Genomic DNA, 15,642 nt, shown 5'->3' with positions numbered 1-15,642 from the left:
AGATTAATCAGGAACAGGGAAAAACAATCAACCTTGACTTTCAGTCTCACATTGAGATTTTTTTGTTGTTGCTATTTAAAAAAAAAAAAAAAGAAAAACTGCTAGAAATTTCTATCTACCCTTCATACGCTCTAAAATGCATGTAGGTATCATTGTCATTGGTAGCATAGCACACATGCAGTTCAATATACAAAGTTATGTACACATATCCAGCACAATTAGAGCACGTTCATTAAGCACTTTGCCCCTAAGTCCAGTGTCATCAAGCCGACATAAAGACATCATAAAGGTGATAGTATATCAGTCGTGATATTAGTCACTCTATGATTGCTTATATCAGACATTGTCATACTCTAGGACACATGCAGCTCTAAAACGTACAGGCGCTTGCAAATTAAGATAATGGTCCGTGAATTTCTGCCTTGTGGCAGTTTGAAGATATCTTGTATGAACACATGTGTTTTGGTATGACTAGTGTGGTGTTAAAATTCATGAAATACTGATAGGGGCTTCATAACTGTCAAATGCAATGGGGTTTGGGGGGTAATATGTTTCCACTCATAAGCTAATATCTACTGAATGGGATTGATCCATCTGAGCCCTGAAGACCGAGTTACAACCAGTGTAGCGTACTGCCACGAGTCGCGGGGCTTGTTAGTGGTTTTTACCATGGCCCTGAGTTCTAAGTGACCTCAATAGTTCATCTATGAAGGAAAAAGGTAGCTCAGCCTTAAAATGGTTGGCATTTAGAAAGGTTTGTTTTTAAGAGAGGTTTGGGTTGGTCCATCATTTGGAGAAAGATAGAAGCTAGAGCTAAGCTGTCCCTTATTGGACAAAGATAGGAGACCTACACCACAAGTTTTTACTCTTGTAGAAATTGGATATTCTCTTACCAATGCTAGTCTATTTATATCAAGTGAACTGTGACATCATACTTGTCATCCAGGGCACACTCAAATCTTATCCTTTATTGCTTTGAAATCAGACTTACTGATAACGTCTTTTATACTGACAATAGAGTTTGTCTTTTGAACTCCAAGAATCTTGGAATGTGATAAAGCCCTTCATTGTTGTGTCTTTTTGAACTTTTTGATCTGCCAAAACCCTATGCAATCCATCACGCCACTGATACCATGACAAGCAATACCCTTGATAATGGTGCTTATAGGATTAACCTTTTGAAATATTTCTTGGATCTATAACACAAGACAGTTGATACACATTAACCACTCAATGTTATCCCCACATTATAAAGACGATCACTACTGACTGACGACAAAGTTCATCAATAGGTCAACCCTAAGTCTTTTGATCACCTGAATCTTATAAAGGAGCACACCAGGTATACTATAATGCTACACTAGTCTAAGATAAAAAAAAAGTCAACTTGAGTGTTTTGAGTGTCATACCTATAGGTTTAAAAGATGCTCAGTTTGTACATGAATACTGTGACTGAGATCAATCTAAGATAGATACTGATCTTTTTCAAAGAGGAATGAGTGCATAATGTAGGAGGACAAGTAAAAGACACATCTTTTGCAATCCAATAATCATGCTAAAACAATGAAGTAGTGATAATTTGTTTTGTTGCAAATCTAATAAACCTTGCTATGGCATATGACACTCAAATTAAAGCTTTCAAAATCACCAGCATTTTCTAAATCTTAGTTTCAGCATATAACAGCAAGAAAGGTTTCAAGCTCTTCGAATGGTGTCAATGGAATACAAATGCCCACTTGTGCTGAAAAAACTATCCTCCAGGAATTCTCTTCTGCATTGACTATAAATGCTGGGAGAAACGGCAGTCCGACATGTGCGAAGGGACAATTATCTTCAGCGCATTTTACTTTCTTCATTTTTTTTTTTTGCTTGGTTGTTCGTCTCCCCCCACTGTATAAAAAGTTCCCAAAATCCCCCCAAAATTTATAAAACTGGAAGCCACTTGCAGAAAATAAGTTCAAGTCAAATGGAGGAACCAAACAGGGAAAGGGGTAAGAATGTGGTGACGACAACACTAGACCTTTCTTTCCTTTGCCTTTAGATCTCTATAAAAAATATCCAAATAAAAATCACTCTGTCATCTTACTGGCTTCTTAACATTTTGTTCATGTTGATTTTCTGTTTGAAAACAGGGAGACAAAAAACGCAACTTGCTCTTTTGAAAAGAGAGCTACCATCATGCCGTCAAGTCATTTTCCAATGGATGCATCGCTAGAGTTGTCTCCTAATCCTCCTGGGAGATAAGCATGCTCGATGCCTCTCAGACACACTGCCCCTCTTTTACTTCCAAAGCAGTTCTTCCTTGGTGGTGATTCTTTGCAATTCTTCCCTGGGAGTCAACCACTTCCTGTCAGGGTCCTGCTGATGAGAAAGCCCAAGCCGGACAACATCCTCTTGCTTCTAGAATAAAGACAATTTAAGCTATTTGGACATTTAAATCTAAATCGAAAACCACCTATAGTGTGGCATAATTGCTACCTTAACTGTCTGCTCACATTCATCATTACTGCACATCCCAAAATGCGATCACAATCCAAACAACGGCCCTCACTTCTGAATGTGAAAACAGAAGCATCCCTCTGACAAAACAAAACACTCCAGTCCTTCACCAAAAGCCTGTCTGTTCATAAAGAGTAGCCCCCTTTGCATACATATCAAATCTCTTCCAATGATTTCACGCTTGCCACGTGCAGTCTATGTAAGAGATTGAAACAGTGATCGCAGTGATCTCTCTGGCATCCACCCTTTGCAAAGTTGTGGCTCCAGGCGTTCTCTCTCTCTGCTTTGAGAAAGGCTGGTCTTTTGTCCTCCATTCTCTGGGTACTCAAGCGGGACCCTTTCCCCCTCCAGTCCCCTGATCAGGGCAGGCCCAGAGCCTCTCCGGTCTCAACTGCTACGCAGCATCACCTGTAACCCCCTTGACTGAGCTGGAGCTGCTATCCAGGAAAGTACAAAAGAGGTATGGGTTAACAAATGAGAAGACAGAGAGATAGAGAGAGAGGGAGAGCAAGAGAAATTTTGTTGTTGTTGTTGTTTTTTTAATATGGAACATCCTGTGTCATACCACACCCTGCCAAACAGACAAACAGGGCTAGTGGCGGACCTTGAGAAGGAGCCAAAATGGGAGGTTTCATCTGTTTTTGTTGGAGGCCACTACTGTTATTTGGCTTGTACTCTTCCCCTCCAGTTCTGTCATGTCTGACTGTTCGCCCTCCACCTCCACCCTGCCTATCCTCTGGTCTGACCAGGGGTTGCTTGTGTAAACCTGGGGCCGAGCGTCCTTCCCCCTGCCGGAGAGATTGCCCTGGTCCAGGCTCCCCGTGCTGTTGCTCTTCTTCACCACTGGGGGCAGCAGTGAGCTGGAGCAGAGAAGGGAAGTGAGCGAGAGGCTGCTCAGTGTCTCAGACAACTGTTCGCTGTTGCTGCAACCGCCAATCACGATGCCCAGGTCCTCGTCGGAGGGGTCCATTGAATCCTCCCGGTGGCAACCGGGGCTGGTGCTGCCCCCGCAGCTGCTCTGGCTCCTCTGATGACCCCTGGTGGCCTGGAGGCTGAACGTGACGGAGGTGGCGGTGGTGTGGGGCGTCAGGGTGTCTCTGCGGTGCGGGCTGCCGGCGTCTCCGCAGTCGCGCGAGGAGGGGGAGTGTGAGGGCAGGGGAAGATCTAGATCCTGAGGCGGCGACACGCTGAAGCTCAGGCCTTCCTCCATGGTGGTCTGGAGACTGCCCTCGGAGCTCCCCGTGGCCAGAGAAGAGTCACTGTGAGAGGGGTACTGCGGAAACACGGGCAAAAAGGACAAGGACAAAAGCAGATGAGCCAATATGGCTGGATCTGTTCACAATGTCTTCTAAAACAAATGACACTGCAGTAATTTAGTTAATATTGAAAAATAATTGTGTTATTATATTGCTATACTCAATATATTGCAGTAATTGGGTACATTATACTCAATGTACACTTACAGGATAATTCCGGTATTTAGCACTTTGAGTCCATTTTCTGGTTTCTTTTGAATGAACTAGAGCGGTGGACACCGACATTTTGATGATGGGTCCTGTTTCGACTTTCTGACTTATTTTGAATCGCCTCTGACAGGCTGGCTATGGGCATGCACAAACATGTATTAAAATAACCCTTAACGTTCGTTTTCAAAACTGATTAAAATCATTTCTCAAATTAACTTTATGTGCTTCATCGGGGTGCTGCACATTAGCATGTTTGAATGAATAGATTAGTATATAATACATTAAAAGCCTTTGAGCATTGATTATGAACTGAGCTGAACTGTGCTGCAGGTCTTCCTCTACCTGGGTGCAGAGCATCCTGCTGTTGGCTCCTGGAGATCGCAGCGAGGCCCAGGACGCGGGAGAGGTCATCCTCAGCCGCTTGGACCGGTGGCCATACCGGGCCCTGGGCGGTGCCGGGATGGCTGCCGAAGCCGGGTGGAAGAACTCGGCTGGGAGCTGGAAGGGACTGGGCGATGAGCCTCCGCACCCAGCACCTCTCCCCTCACAGACACGCCCGCCCTCTCTGGTGCTGCTACTGCTGCTCTCGGCCCGACCTACAGTGTGTCCACAGAGGAGCCAATGAGCTGGATAGGGATGGCGTGTGTTAATTAGTGTTCATGGTGTGTTCATTAATTGAATGACTTGTATACAAGGTTGTACCGCTCCCTTTTGTAGCGCTGCTTTTGGACACTCCGCTTTCTCTGTGAAAGCCACTGCTCGGTGGAATGCCCCACCAGATGACATTAAGAGCTGTAGGTCTACGAGAAGCTTTCAGGTCAAACCGAAACTTCTGCTGAAAGCTAGTCATTTTGCAATCATTTTATACTTGCCTGTTTCTGTGTTAGTCATTTGCTTGGTATTCACTTAGTGATCTTTTAAAAAAAAAAAAAAAAGTTGGTCATACGCATAGTGTGTCAAATGTATTTGATTTGCATCGTCATTATGTATTTGAAATGTATTTGATATGTTGTTGTTTGATGTTCTCTGCCTTGTTTGCCTTGTTGACTTGATGTTCTGTTGCTGTGTGGATACTGTATTTTAATTGAGAAGAACATTAGCTTTAGGCAGACTCTGCTACTGGGCTTCAAACATGTTTGTACATGGTCCCTACACATGATAAAAAGGCATAGCATGCATTTGAAATAGACTTCAAAAATAGACTAGCAAAAATACCCAATGGTGGCAATATATGTATATATCATACATATATTGTATATTTGTTTTGTGCACCTTATTACTGGTCCTACTGCCTCTATTTTGTTAAAAAGTGCTGAGATGTAAGAACGACTGCTTTTTACTGCACTTGCAAAAAATGCACTTAGTTGAAAAGCACATAATTAGCAGGCTGAGTGGTGCTGACGGGAAAGGCTGATTATGCTGGTCCCCATCTCTCTGCAGACGAGGCTTTCTCAAAGCCAGCTCACCAGGGCTGTGCTCCGGCAGGGAGAGGCTGGACTGCTGCAGCTGATTCTGGGCCTTGTCCTCCGGCCGCGCCTCCCCCACCTCCATCAGAGAGCAGTGGCCGTGGGAGTGCCGTGGGTCTGAGGCCGTGTCCCAACCCTCCTGATGGGCCTCTGTCTCCACGGAGCTGTGGATGTCCTCCTCATCCTGAGAGGGAGAGAGAGAGAAGGAAAAACATATTTAGGTCTCCACCTCCATTTCCAGCTGATGTAAACCTTTACCACTGACTGCTAACACTGTAGAGGCTCCTGCTTCAAACCATGCTGCCCACCCACCCCATACATTTCTATCCACTTTTTATAGGAACTCAGTGCATGTAACTAAAGCAAACATGGACAATATGGGAGAAGCATTACTCCTCTTTCCCCTGGATGGCTCACGAGGCTCATGAGATTGAGATCTGAGGATTTATTTATTTGATTCCTGCGGGGTAATTAGCATGAGTTCATGGCCACTCTGACTGATTAGCGTTCATTACAACCGCACAGATTAAGGGCTGTGGTCAGATTTTATGCGCTTTTCCTGCAGTAAAGGCAGCTCAAGCCACCCGCCCTCCCCACTGCCATCACACACCTCCATTTCAGAGGAAGCTCACCTTGCTGTCCTGGACCAGCAGCTGAAAGACGCTCTGCTCGTCCAGGCTGAGGTTGTCGGGCAGCGCCGGCGATGAGGACTTGTCCGAGAGCTGCTCGGACCTCAAGGAAGCCTGCTCCAACTCGGCCATTCGGATCTCCTGTAGAGGGGATAGAGATGGGGATGTCACTGTGTTTTCTGGGTGAGAGACATAGCATAAGTCCCTGGAAGAGGCACAAAATCACAAACAGTTCAAAAAAGATATTTTATATAAAACACATTGAAACTTTCGTTTTTCATAATAGTGCTGGATTGAACATGTGAGAAGAAAACTAAGTAAACTGGTTGAGCAGAAAAATAAATACAAATATATAATACAGAGAGAGCAAACATGTACATTTAAATATCAACAGTCCAAAATGTCTCAAATTACTCAATTATATTACTTCCACATTAAATAAACAATGTGAGCACTCTTGTGTAAGTACAGTAAATATTTTTCAGGACTGGAAAGGTTTGCTCTTGGTGAGCCATCCCAGCATAGCACCCACAGAGGCAGAGAGGAGTGTGTCTGCGCGGTGGAGAATGAGGCCGCTCTCAGGGAGAGATTCACACACAGTCGCACACACTGTCACCACCTGTCACAGAAATAAGAGCGAGCGCATGAGTAAGCTGCAGGACAGTGAGCCAAAGACACACAGAGAGATAAAGAGAGAGTTGGAGAGTGAACGAGGGAGAGAGAGAGAGAGAGGGAAAGAGAGAGAGAAAGAGAGGGGAGAGCATGGAAGAAGAGGAGAAGGAGGAGTACATAAATCAGAAATGAGGTGCAGATGAGAGAGGGACGGATTGATGGGCCGACGCTTGCTGTGGACAGACCCAAATGGGGAATGACAGGTGAGGAGGCTCTCGCCAAAATTACTGCTTCCTTGCCCGAGCATGTTTCAGTCATTCACAGTGATGGACGTTTTGATGACCTGTGACTTAAGTATGCACACGGGAGCTGGACTGGCTGGGCGGATGAGCCAATGCATTAAAAAATGAAGTCATGTACTATAAAAACCAACACAAGCAAATACTCATTTGGCTTACAAGATGAAAATGAGATATTCATGCGTGTACAGCATGCCATTGAGTATTTAATGAGGTATGCAGATATAAAGAGGGTGGCTGATGCAACGTTAATGCGGTTTTGGTACAGTCGATGGCGATGGGAGTTAGCGCAGAAGCGTCGTTTTTAACACGCTGGATTTTGACAACACAAATCCAACCGCCGAACTCCACTCCTAACTCCTTTCTGCATACGAGTGCGTTTCCTCCAGTTCAGGGCCCCCTGGTTATTTCCCTGCCCAGCTAGGAGGCCGAGTCTTTCTGTCCGCGTGCTCACACACGCGTCCAGACACCCTGTGGAGGGGTGGGCTGAGGAGCGACTGTACCTCTTGCGGGTGAGTCTTGCAGTCTTTGCAGACGGGAGGGGAGGAGTAGTGGTGGAAGACGGACCCCGAGAGGTTGTCAATCATCAGCATCTCGCCCTCGAAGGAGTCTTTGATCAGCAGAGACACACTGTCCAACCACAGGTTCTCCTGAGACGCAAATGTGCACGGTCAGCTCTCCTGCTCTTACACTACGCATTTCAATTACTCATTTATTTATTTGCAGCAGGTATTTGTTTATTTTATTCTTGACAGTTCGTAATGAATAGAAAGAGACATCTCAAGGCACCACATGGGGGTGTAAATCGTAATCCCGAGCTGGAGGTAGGTGTGTGTGTGTGTGTGTGCGTGTGTGTGTGTGTGTGTGTGTGTGTACGTGAAGTGACAGAGAGAGTGGAGAGAACACAAGACTCAGTGATGAAGAACGCTCATGCCAACACACAGGCAAAAAGACATGAGGATACTCACAGAGCGAAGGACATACAGAACACACTCACATGTATACGTGCACACACACACACACACAGACACACACACACAAGATATGTGAACACGCACGCCCCATATCCATATCACAGACCATTTCTCTCCCATTCTCTCTCTTCAAGTCACACCACACACACACACACACACACACACACACACACACACACACACACACACACACACACACACACACACACACACACCTAACGAGCATCCAGGATCAGGCATAGACAGCCCTGCCTGGCTGTTATGGCGGTGCAGCTAATGACCGCCTGAGAGAAAGCTTCCAGCCTCACGTTTCGCTCCTCAGCTTCAAAGAGCCTCTGAGCCCCGACCGCGCTCGGCCTGTCGGCTCCACAGATGAACCCACAAACACATCAGCACTTGATTCCTCCCTCAGATCCATCGGGTCTTTTACAGGACAAATGATGGGGATCCACAGGCTTTTATATCATACAAAAGCAAAATGCTTGACTGGGACACCGGGTTAACAGGGAAGAGTATTGATATGCGCTCACATTTAGACGCTGGTCCATAATCCTGCAAATCACCACCATGTACTGTATTAGGGCCTTGTTTGTTTGCCGGTGGGAGTTGTTTCTTACTAATGTTAGGTTTGCATGTATGTCTGAGTCAAGGTCTTGTGTGCATCAAAGGTGAAAGGAAAATGCATTATAGATTGACTGCAACTACAAAAATATTCAATACTCAGTTTGCTGAAGGGACAATTTAAAGAGGTGGTGATTGAAAAAGCCACTCAAAGGTCTCTCACCAGCACGATAAAACGTTTCTCAATCAGTGCCCTCTCCAGTGTATAATTTTGTGCTTGCCTTAAATCTCAAGCCACAAGCACAGATGTAATTGTGAAATACTCAATTGGTAGGGAACCATTGTGATGTGTTTTTCAAATCACAACTGAAGAAAACTGAAGCATGGGTAACACAGTGGAGGGCTTTTTAAGATAAGCCCTTGATAAAATGTTAAAGCAGATCAGAATTTCTCACAGTTGGGGAGCCTGGGAGGCGCCAAAATGCCTCTCGGGCATACTGAGTTATCTAAACAACATAAGAATAAGAAATAAAGTCAAAAGTATAAATACAATTGACAGAGTGACTCTTTTAGTGTGGATTTATTAAAAAATATAGAGACTTGCGACACCCTGGAGCCTTTGACAGCACCTGGGTGTCCACCAACGAATGTGCAATCTGGGATTGCTTCAGGCTGCGCTGAGATACCACTCTTTACTTGCGATTCAACAGCCGACGGTTACTGAGGACAGCACACTCCTACTGAATTATATTTTAATGCCTATAAGATATTCTATGCCTCAAGTCTTCTACCCCAACCTTATTTAACACTATAAATTAGGTAAGGTAACTGCAGATTGAGCTGTATATAAAAATACAAAATGTGGATGCACATGCATAGCTACTGTAGCTGGAATAACACCAAAGACATACACATACTGTTAAGCTTGGACAAAACACTACAATTAAAATAAGCCTGTCTGTAGAATGGATGGCTGACAACTGCTTGAACAGTCAAATGTTGCACTTCCCTCTCTAGGAAACGACGTTGTAGGATAAAACCTGGCAGCCAGTGTCTGTGCGAGTGATGTGAACATTCTCTAGGAGCGCCCGGTGCCGATAAACTGCCTCTCAATAAGCGCAGCATGTGGATAATGCCCCTTTTCATCAGCACATAAGCATATGGGTGGTGTAGCTCTCGCCCACTGCTCGGCATATGGGTGATGTAGTGGCTGTCCCCACTGTGCACAGGTGGGGTTCCTGTTCTAGCCATTCATGGGGAGTGTTTCCACCTGCTGCCTGTCCGATGCCTACTCACTAAGAGAAGGATAGAGAGAGAGAGAGAGAGAGAGAGAGAGAGAGAGAGAGAGAGAGAGACAGAGAGAGAGACAGAGAGAGAGAGAGAATTCCCTATCTGCGAGCCCTGTGGCAAATCGGAGCGTAACACATGGCACAGCAGATGCCTTCGCAGTGAACCCATAATCTCCCTCACTAAGGCCTCTCTCTCTCTCTCTCTCTCTCTCTCTCTCTTTCTCTTTCCTTCACTCTCATTCACTTTCAATCTCTCACTCTTTCTGCCTGACTTTCTCTACTTCACTACTAATCACTCTCTCTCCCTTTAAGCATCTCTCTCTCTCTCTGCTTTTCCAAAGTAATTCATGTCTTGAAAATGTCAAAATTGATATTTGTAATTTGATGATTCAGCACTCAATCATTCTTCATGATTGTTTGTGTTGGTCAGAAAACGGCCTGAAGTTGAAAGCAGGTGATGGCATTATAGGTTCTGAGCAGGCCAAAATGCATTTAGTGATGAGCATTCATCTGAGCAATATATTCACCTGAGCATACATTCACTTGAGCACACATTCATCTGAGCAATACATTCACCTGAGCATACATTCACTTGAGCACACATTCATCTGAGCAATACATTCATCTGAGCAATACATTCACCTGAACAAATATTCACGTGAGCATACATTCACCTGAGCATACATTCTCCTGTGCATACATTCACCTGAGCATTTCAGAAGTGGATAAAGTAGGTACATGTAAGTTTTGTGTGTGGGTTAAGATGGAGCAGTGCTCCTGATCTGTATAAGAGACCGGCTCCACCGGGATGCTGTAGCTACAGTCCCATCGCTTCTGAATCAGCCTGAGCCCCTGATTCTCTCGCTGTTTTGACCACAACCCAGTGCCTTCCGGTCAACCCTCGTCCTCCCTCCTCCTCCCTCCTTACTTTCAGCAATGCTTGTCTGCTATTCAGTCTATTCCCATCTGTCTTCCCTCTGTCTCTGTTCAACACACACACACACACACACACACACACATGCACAGAAGGACGTGCGTGCACACCCACACCCACACACACACACACACACATGGAAACTCAAGAAGAAGAACCAAAGAAAGAAAGAAAGAAAGAAAGAAAGAGAGAGAGAGAGAGAGAGAGAGAGAGAGAGAGAATCAACAGGTTGAGAAGGATGAATGCATGTGTTGAATAAGGATAACTAGCCTAGCCTAGACACAAAGTAACATCGGCAAGGTTTTATTCACCAGTTTCAAATGAGAGATACAACAACTGCTGTTGCTCTAAGCTCAACAATCATCAGCACATTCTCTCAACCTCACTTAACCTTGTGTGGCAATTTAAGTCTGTATTCATTAGCATGTTTTAAACCCCATACATATTCACTCCTCCATGAGTGTCTTCTCTATATTCAATTGGAAGGGAACCATCTGAACCACAACGCTTGGCTGCACCAGAATCCCATCATCACCCCCTCATCGCTTTTCATTTTGTTTCGTTGCCTGCCTCCCATCACTCCCTCTGCTGCTAAAGCCCCCCCCCCCCCCACCCCCCGTTTTCATTTTTGCCTGTAAATGATCCCCCCCCCCCCCCTCCCATCCTCTGCGACAGCATGCGGGAGGGAAGGGAGAGCGGCTTGCTCAGTGGCTCCGTGGTCATGGTCCCAGCACTGCGGTGATTGAAAACTCAGATCACCAACCCTCCCCAAAAAATCCTCTCCTTCCTTCTCCTTCTTCTCCTGTGTCATGGTCTCTCTCTCTCTCTCTCTCTCTCTTCTTTCTTTCTCTTCCCTTCTTTCCTCTATCTCCAAAACCTCCCTCTCCCTCTAATTTCCATAGTCTCTTTCCTACACTTTGTCCTTCTTTCTCTCTCTGCCAGTGAGTTACATAAGCACAACAGGCTAAAAACAGACAGGTAAAGACAATTATAGCTCAGCAAAGGTGGCAAGCCACATGACAGTGAGTCATCAGTCTGTGCGTGCGCGTGTGTGTTTGTTTGTGTACTTGTGTCCTTGTGTTTGTGTGTGTTATCTTCTCTCTAACAGTCTGTCTAAGCTAGCGTATGTTTGTCTCCTGCTATTTTTAGCATCTCTCATCTAGGTGGGCTTGTGTTTGTATGTGTGCGTAGGTGAAAGGAGGAAGAGATGGAAAGAGATGGAAAGAGAAGAGAGAGAGAGAGAGAGGGAGAGAGGGAGAGAGAGAGAGAAGAAAGGGTGAGTGTGTCACCATGTGTGTGAGCATGCAGAGATGAGTCGACTCATGTCCTGCGGTAATGCAGAGAGATTTGCATGATGGATCCAATTTTGCGGGTCAATATCTGGTGCAGAACTTCATTAGAGAGGAGATTAATTGTAGTTCATTGTGTTCATGGGTCATGGTGACACACCCTCCCAAACACACACACACACACTCACACACACGCACATAGACACACACATCTACACACACAAAAACTCACAATCAAATGTTGCCATGGAGATAGAATATCACTGCAGCAACACAAGTTGCAGTGATGAAAACACCCCAATATCCTACCCAATCTCTGTCTCTCTTTATTCTCACCCATTCTCTCTCTCTCTCTCTTTCTATCTCTAATCTATTCTTTTAATTGTAATTCATCAGTTTTACTCTTCACTCATAACCATTCTCTACTCTCAAGTCATCAGCCCAGGAACAAAAACATCTCTCTCTCAATCTTGCCCCTTAAGCAACCCTCACAACCCCTACCCCAACCCGCCCCCCCCCCCCCCCCCCCTCCCTTCCCCCAGTCGGCCTCCAGCAGTATACCTGGGCAGGTGAGTAGATCCGGTGCGGGTCACCACGGGGCTCGCGGGGGCTGGCGTGTGGGGTGGCTGAATGGGTGTGGGGACCGGTGCTGGGCCCCGGTAGTCCGCACTGGTCAGTCCGGCCCTTGTTGCCCCCGGCCACTCCGGGTGCGCCACCCATGCAGCAGAGGGTGGCCTGTGCCATCTCCAGCTCGATCTCGGCGTCCATCTCGGCTTCCTCAGCCGCCTCCTTGTTGGAGTCGTCCAGGTGCTTCATGAGCACGGCCACCACCACGTTGATGAGCACGAACTGCGCCGTCAGCACGAAGCTCACAAAGTACATGGGCGAGATGAACTGCAGGCTGGGGTTGCACGTGTACTCCGTGCCTGGCGGGCACTCGCGCAGAGTGTCCTGAGGGGGCCACCATAGTCATCAAATATACGGGGGGAAAACGATAGAAAGAAAACAGAGTGTGGTTACTGATGTTAGTTGACAGCCGTAGTTGTCCATCTTATGGTGTTGTTGTTTCCTCCTGTAACATGCATTGAGCTTGCACTCAATTAGGATGCACTACCATTAGTCACTGTGAACAATGGGCGCTCGCTGAGAGTGTGCTGATGACTTTTCTGACGCAGCAGCTATTTTATGCTGCTCGTTTTTCATCGCACTGCTACGTCTGAACCTCAACTCAAGGTAATTATGATTTGTTTGCCATGCTTGCCGACTTGCTAGCGAGCGGGGGGGTGGGGGGGGGGGGGGTGGATTTGCCGGAAATACGTGTGAGCTTGGCCTTGTAATTTTCCAGCCCTGATTATGGTCTTTCGGTGGCCAGACATGGGCTGTGTTCGCTTCAGAGAGCGCGGTCATCTATGAAGCAGGTCGTACATGTTAAGTGCCAGGCCCTGCCACCCTCCATCACGTGGCATTCTCTGAGTGCGAGGCATTTGCAAGCTATACTTTTGCACATAAAGGGCCCATTTAAATGAAAGGGTATGGATATGCTGAGCTGGCAAGTCCTCTGTCATCATGCCATAAAAGTGCTATAGGACTGATAAAAGGAAAAAACTCTGGCACAGGGTCAAGAGCTGTCATTGGATGTCATTGTTTTTGTATCATCTATACTATAGTTCCACAAAAAAGAGAAAGTGACAGTGTGAGATGGGGATGATATAAGTATAAGTATACGGTATATACTTTTTTGATCCCGTGAGGGAAATTTGGTCTCTGCATTTAACCCAATCGGTGAATTAGTGAAACACAAACAGCACACAGTGAACACACAGTGAGGTGAAGCACACACTAATCACGGCGCAGTGAGCTGCCTGCTACAACTTGATGAGACGTGATGAGAGGGAACGAGCCAGAGAGAGAGGGTGACATTCAATAAAAACAAAGAGAGGGAGTTGGAGTAAGAGAGACTCATAAAAAAATCATAAAATAACTAAAATGCATGGGCCAGTCCTTACATCTATCTACAAACACCATGTCAATTTACAATGAATTATTCATGTACACACTATACACAAATCCACACAATATACTGCACATAGAAGGAGGGGATAGCAAACTGAGGGCTACTGACTTAAACAAAATCTTGTTTTGGGGTTACAGCTGGACATCAAAGAAAAAAATCACTACCTTCATGATGCCGTTCCAGTTGTCCCCAGTGGAAACCTGGAAGAGGGTGAGGAAAGCCATTCCAAAGTTCTCAAAGGTGGCGTGTCGGCTCATCCCCTCACAGCGATACTCCTCATTACAGACTGAGTTAGAGAGAGAGAGAGAGAGAGAGAGAGAGAGAGAGGAGAGTGAGACGGTAACACATACAAACAGTCAGTCCAGACAAAACATACACCTGCACAAAGAACAACATGGTGGTTTGTTTGTTGCTGTTTTGACTGCAGGCATGATTGATGTTTCTGTAAGCTCTGTAAACAAATGAACATGAACACGCAGAGAAGATGGTGTTGTGACTCACCCAGTTCTCCAAAGAGCTCCACTCCCAGAGCGGCATAGATGAAGAAGAGGAGCATGAAGAGGAGGCCCAGGTTCCCCACCTAAGGGTGGAGAGGAGGCGGAGGGGATCATTCGATTAGCCGCCTCTGATACCATTTACAGTCTCTATGTCTCCGAACGGCTGGACACAATTTCAATATCAATTTAAACAGTTTACACACGTGGTAATAATGTGATAGCCCACTATGAATTACAACTCCGATATCCCCGCAACATTTACTAGCGCTCGGACGGCTAGCGAAGCGTGATCGAGCAGCGATTTAATAGCGCACCTCTGTCACCTGCTCCAACGTTGGTGTCAGAGGCATTAAAATGAATCTGAATTAACCTATTTCATGGGTGAGGTGACCTGCTTCTCAGAGCAGTTGAGTCAAGCCCCGGCATGCATATTAACGAGCTCAGCCACAGCCCAAAGACAACACTTGCACTGCCTGGAGCCTCGCCAAAATGTCTGTGCTCACTCAATGGGCCTAAAGATAAAAGCAAAGCTCAGCTGGAGACAGGAGGATAGATGGAAAAAGATTAGCTTTTATTGATACAGAACTCCTTCGCTAATATACTACTTGGGAAAATATCAAATTGAACACACTAAAGGGAACAGCAATACGAAAACAGGCCAGCAACCTTCATGGATGCACACAGCAATATTGTGTACTCCCCCAAAATGGTCCAATATAAGACAAGTTCAATTTTGTCAGCTACTGAAACAGGTCGCCTTTTGGTACAGCATCAGAAGATCCAAGTTGGCCACTGAGTAATTTCACCCACCATTCTGAGAGCTTTATGGCCCATCTCGGCAAGTGAAATAAAACAAGGCCTTGTCTTTAGTGTGGCGGTAATGGGAACCAGTGAGGGCATTTATGCCCTGCTGAATGGCACCATGAGCCATCGTGGCTGGAGGTGAAGCCGGATTGCGCACCTCTCCCCACGTGTCGCACAGAGGCTCATTTCCCTCTAATTGGCTGACATCTTGTGAAGTAGTAAAAAGCAAAAAAAAAAAAAATGGAGATTTGAAGGGGGAGTATGAAGGGGAGACTGAAAGAGCTGTGCACAGATGATAACTCCTGCAAT

The 15,642-nt window shown here is 45.9% G+C and overlaps 1 protein-coding gene across 1 annotated transcript in view; it reads right to left on the bottom strand.

Annotated features, from left to right (window-relative positions):
* Positions 1-509: 509 nt before the first annotated feature.
* LOC121704912 (voltage-dependent T-type calcium channel subunit alpha-1I-like) overlaps positions 510-15,642 on the bottom strand; it is a 153,635-nt gene continuing 138,502 nt past the window's right edge. Inside the window, exons 31-38 of the mRNA XM_042085460.1 lie at positions 14,534-14,612; positions 14,197-14,318; positions 12,580-12,969; positions 7,475-7,621; positions 6,064-6,201; positions 5,432-5,615; positions 4,308-4,561; positions 510-3,772 (exon numbers count right to left, since the gene is read on the bottom strand). Of these exons, the coding sequence (XP_041941394.1) occupies positions 3,131-3,772; positions 4,308-4,561; positions 5,432-5,615; positions 6,064-6,201; positions 7,475-7,621; positions 12,580-12,969; positions 14,197-14,318; positions 14,534-14,612 (1,956 nt within the window). The 3' untranslated portion in view covers positions 510-3,130. The remainder of the gene's footprint in view (positions 3,773-4,307; positions 4,562-5,431; positions 5,616-6,063; positions 6,202-7,474; positions 7,622-12,579; positions 12,970-14,196; positions 14,319-14,533; positions 14,613-15,642) is intronic.

This window comes from Alosa sapidissima, chromosome 3 (genome assembly GCF_018492685.1).
Source record: "Alosa sapidissima isolate fAloSap1 chromosome 3, fAloSap1.pri, whole genome shotgun sequence".
In the NCBI taxonomy this organism is placed as follows: Eukaryota; Metazoa; Chordata; class Actinopteri; order Clupeiformes; family Clupeidae; genus Alosa; species Alosa sapidissima.
The sequence above is the reverse complement of the archived record's forward strand: the minus strand, read 5'-3'. Positions and strand labels throughout refer to the sequence as shown.